The 4,617-nt window shown below is 35.4% G+C and overlaps 1 protein-coding gene across 2 annotated transcripts; it reads left to right on the top strand.

Moving 5' to 3' along the window:
- The first annotated feature begins 676 nt into the window (after positions 1–676).
- Positions 677–3,915, top strand: LOC129571947 (uncharacterized). Of its 2 annotated transcripts, none has more exons than XM_055451832.1 (2): positions 677–1,688; positions 2,100–3,915. In XM_055451832.1, exons 1-2 carry the CDS (start codon positions 713–715, stop codon positions 2,429–2,431), a joined length of 1,308 nt encoding a protein of 435 aa, XP_055307807.1. In that variant the 5' UTR covers positions 677–712; the 3' UTR covers positions 2,432–3,915. The 2 variants fall into 2 exon arrangements, with proteins under 2 accessions (XP_055307807.1, XP_055307806.1); XM_055451831.1 differs by having other exon boundaries at positions 2,052–3,915.
- Positions 3,916–4,617: the final 702 nt, after the last annotated feature.

Genomic DNA, 4,617 nt, shown 5'->3' with positions numbered 1-4,617 from the left:
CCCACGAACGAACGAACGAACAGAGTCGGTGTTCGTTGACACCTTTACAGTTGACTCGATACCTAATTCACCAGATACCACAGACTAAGGTGTCAATGGGACGGATAGTGTTCGTCCGTCGTATCGTGATTTTTTTTGAACGATTTTGTTCGTCTATTTAGGATTCAGGACACACGTACGAACACAATATATCACAAATGATATAAATCTGTATAAAGAATATCAGGAATGAATTCTCCATAAAAAAGGGATAATAGCTTATTAGATGTTTCAAAAATTGAATATTAGGACGAAATGTGTGTGTGACACGGTGTGCGTAAAGGACAATGTTCTCTTTCAATGTGTTAATAACAGCTTCACGTGGTACCGTCTAGAGGGCGTCTTGGTGTCTTACATCAAATCTCTTCCATACATTTAGATACGAACAACGCGCTCTTGAAAAAATCCTAAAACGGATGAATATCAATAATAATTGTTCGTCCTTGAATCCCGAACAGACTTACGAACATGGAAAGTTCTGTCCACTGTCCTTCCTTTTGATACCTATATTTACTCCAAACTCTATCTTTTCATAAATTAGCATTTTACATAGTGGTTTCTGCTTAGTTGTTAATAATTAACAGCGCTATCAGGTTCCAAGATAATAGAATAATATCTTAATAGCGGTATTACTTATTTCTTTAATTCTCCCTTTCTTTCTTTAATAGCTGCAATGTCATGGAATGCTGGAGACGATGTGCCGCCCCCAAAACCATCCCGAGTTCCACAACAAGTCGATTCCTCCTCAATGCTATCATTGGGAGAAAACGCCATAGCTCCACCACAAACATATATAATAGCTCAGAATGCTGCAGTTTTAGCTCAATTAATGCGGGAAAATGAAAACCGTCCACTGAATGCTTCAGCTTATAATACACCTGCAACGGTATTCAATACATTGGGGGTACATGTTGATGTATCAAAAAATGAGCCACTTCCAAACGAAATGCCAATATTACCTCTCAAAACGGTAATGTTGCCTGCATCAGAATTACTAAAACTCAATCCAATGATGGATGATAATTCACATGCTAATAAGTCATATGCTACTAACTCCATTAATACTGACGAACAGACCATGACGTTCGGACCTCAGCTACAATCACAAAATGATAATGCCAGAGGCATGCCTCCCATTTATCCAACTCCATGTGAAATAATCAACACAAAAACGCAACAAATTCATTCCATTGACCCAATATACAAACAGACATCAAATCTCTCTCAATCTACACCATATTCTCCAAATCTACCACCTCTGAATGGAGATTCAAGTCAAAAATCACGGAGCTTGGAGCGAAGCGCATCGCGAATAAGTTCGCTAGATCGTGCACAAAACTCAGCTCAATTTAAGCAACTTCGATCAAATTCTTTAACGCGTCAGTTTAGTTCTGGCACTGAAATATCGGTTTGTAACTATTATGGTTCTAGTTTCATTACAAATTCACGTTCTGGTAGCCTCGAACGTGGTGCTCGCATTAAAACAATAAATTATGGATTTCGAACGAACAGTTCGGAATGTGGAAGTCAAATTTGTCCACAAAAATTTCAAGGAGAAAGTCTCGAACGAAATCAATCTGTTGGAAATAGCCACAGTGTGATCAACATGCGAAACTTCCAACGTGGTAGTTTAGAACGAAATCATCAAGGTACACACATAAGTATTATAGCTGTTGAAATGAATATGTTATATAACTATGCAACCTAGAATGGAAGATCGATTTTGAATTTCAAGAACATAGATAGAAGAGTTCGGGAAATTAAATCCCATAAAAATTGTACTTGAATTTCCGAAATACTGTTCGCTGCGTCTTATTTACATCTTGGCTCAAAGGTGACTTGAAGGTTCTTCATTTTGGAACGATCTCATTATAGTTGTGTAGTAATCTAGCATAAAATTTGAAAAACTAATAATCATCTAGTTAGAACAAAACAATAGTACAACTATTTAAAAATTACTCTTTTCCCAACATCAATGTAAAACGAAATTTCAATTGATTTCAATAATGTAGTTTCAGCAGATCCGTCTGTTCTAACTTATAAATCACATCCTAATAAAGCTATGGAAGCTACGGAACCATTCCAAGAGGCCATATATGACTTTGGCGGTGCTAATGTGAAGAGTTGTGCTAGTATTGCACTTAGCAAAAGTATTTCTAAAGGACTTATTCCACCTGGAAAATGGACATCTATCTCGAATCAAACCCAAAATATTAACACGTCACCAAATTTGAGCTTTCATCCAGCTAATAGTAAACCAGCAAATTTCCGAGGTTTTTATTCAATGGAACTTGTCCAGATTCTTTACATTATTTTTTTCTTTCAATTTTTCAAAAAAAAACTTCATACCTATTTATTTTCAAGTTTTGGATATGTCTCCAGATATTTATAAGACCTCTCATCAAATTTTTCCATAAAATAAAACTGTTGTAGGGAATGAAAGAAGTTTTTCAAGGAGACCCTAACATGTTTACATTTTTGCCACTATATACAAATCAAATGTAACTTAGTGGCGCTAGTTTCTACGTTAGGGGATTTCACTTGGACGTATTCTTTGTTTAGGGACTTCGATGATCTTGATTCTCCCGATTCAGGCAGACTAGTAGGTTTTTCGTTCGTTGTTCGTAATTACTCTCACAGAATTATAGTTTGGTCTAATGAATAGTGACTAATAAGATAGTTACTACTTATTACTAGTAACTTCCAATAACTAGTAATGTAATAATAATTTATCTAGTGAGTATAGTTACTAGAATGTTATTAGTCGAACGAGTAATAAGATGCACGCAGACGTATGCAAGTCGAAAATCCTAGAGGGGGTAAAAAAAATTGGCACATGGGGGTCTAAAAATTTTGTCAATGGGTGTCGAAAAAAAAGTGAAGACCTAAAAAAAGGTCCTCACTTTTGAAAGTCGATTCTATCTAGTGTAAAACAGTCTAAATCGCTCGAAGGGGGTCTCCGATTTTCAAATCCTAGATGGGAGGTAAAACCGGAAACCCACCTTGAACACGTCTGGATGCACGGCATCTTTTTAGTATTGTTATTGGATGAAATGTATCAGTAATAAGATTCGGTGAAGTTATTGTATTTGGATGTTTAAATTAAAATTAACAATCGATTTATTTATAAAAATTATATTGATATAACGAATAACGAACAACGAACGAACATTCCATTTTCTCAATTTAAAAAGACGTTCGGAAAGAGAAACAAATAGGGGAAGGTCCCCACCAATTCGGAACGCACATCGAAATAATTTGAAAGAATTCTAAAAAATCAACATTTTTCCAAATTCTAAAGTTATACGACTTAGTAAATGTAAAAACCTCACTTTTGAACCTTGCCGCTTGTTGAAATTCGAATCAGTTGAAAAAATGTACCCTGTTGGCTAGGGGTGATCAATTTTCAAAAAAAAAAGGATTCAAAATTTAATAGTGCGGGATCGAAAGATCATGAGGAGAGATGAAAATTTTGTTCCGGCACTTTTTTGATATATAGTGCCTGGTGTCACCCCGGATTTTTTTTGAAAATCACCTAAAAAATGACCATTTTTCGACATATTGTCGCAATTTGCTCTAAATGTAATGCATAAACATACCGTTTTTTTGCCGTAATTCGGCAGCTCGTAACAAACTACGTTGAATAGGATCGATTTACAGCGATTTATTCCAGGATATTCAAAAAAAATAGTGTCAATTTGCCAAAAATCGCCGAAATTTGTCATTTTTCTGTATATTTGCCCATTTATGGTGATCCAGTCCACTATAAATCAATCTAAAAATACCTCTATCCGACTCAGTTTGTTCCTAGCTATCGATATAACGCCATATCACAACTCAAAATGTGCCTCTGGACATGGATAGAGCAACAAATATTCGAAAATACCTTCAAATTTGGCCATTTTTTTCAATTAAAAATTCTAAAAGCCAAATTATAGCCAACATACGTACAAAAATGTGTCTATATCTAGTCAATTTTAGACGAGGGATCGATTTCTAGTTTCATTTGTTACAGGTTTGTGTGATTTTTGTGTCAAAAAGTACGATTTTCTGGGACCAAATTGTGCAAATCACGACCATGAGCTTCAGTTTCACGGCTAAATCACCCCATTGAGCAAACAATTTCTGCCTTTGCTACCTTTGAACATCTAGTATGATCCCTCACGAACATTTTAAGTACCTACATGACCAAGTCGAGTGATGTTTTCATATATTTCTAGCCGCATATTCGGTTGATTCGATTTCAACTCTCAGAAAATCGATTTTTGGCCAAAAAATCCTTAAGTATAGACCTTTTAGGGTGGGTGTCTTTGTGCAAAGTTATTTTTCTTCGAAAATATGGGGAGTCTTACCAGACAAAAACTCTGAAAATTGGCTTTTTGAGGTACCTCCCGAACAAAAGTTACGTTTTTCATGCATTTTGCTATGAAAATATCATTTTTTGTTCGAGAGGTACCTCAAAAATCATTCTTAAGACCTTCTGTTTGAGTAGATTCACAATTTTTTCGAAAAAAATAACTTTTTGCTAAGACCAAAAAGTGTATTTCTAGGGTACCTCCCGAACAAAAAATGATATTT

This window comes from Sitodiplosis mosellana, unplaced genomic scaffold, assembly GCF_009176505.1.
Source record: "Sitodiplosis mosellana isolate CC-2019 unplaced genomic scaffold, AAFC_SMos_1.0 Smas_scaffold_3820, whole genome shotgun sequence".
Lineage (NCBI taxonomy): Eukaryota > Metazoa > Arthropoda > Insecta > Diptera > Cecidomyiidae > Sitodiplosis > Sitodiplosis mosellana.
This window is presented reverse-complemented; position numbering and strand designations above follow the sequence as displayed.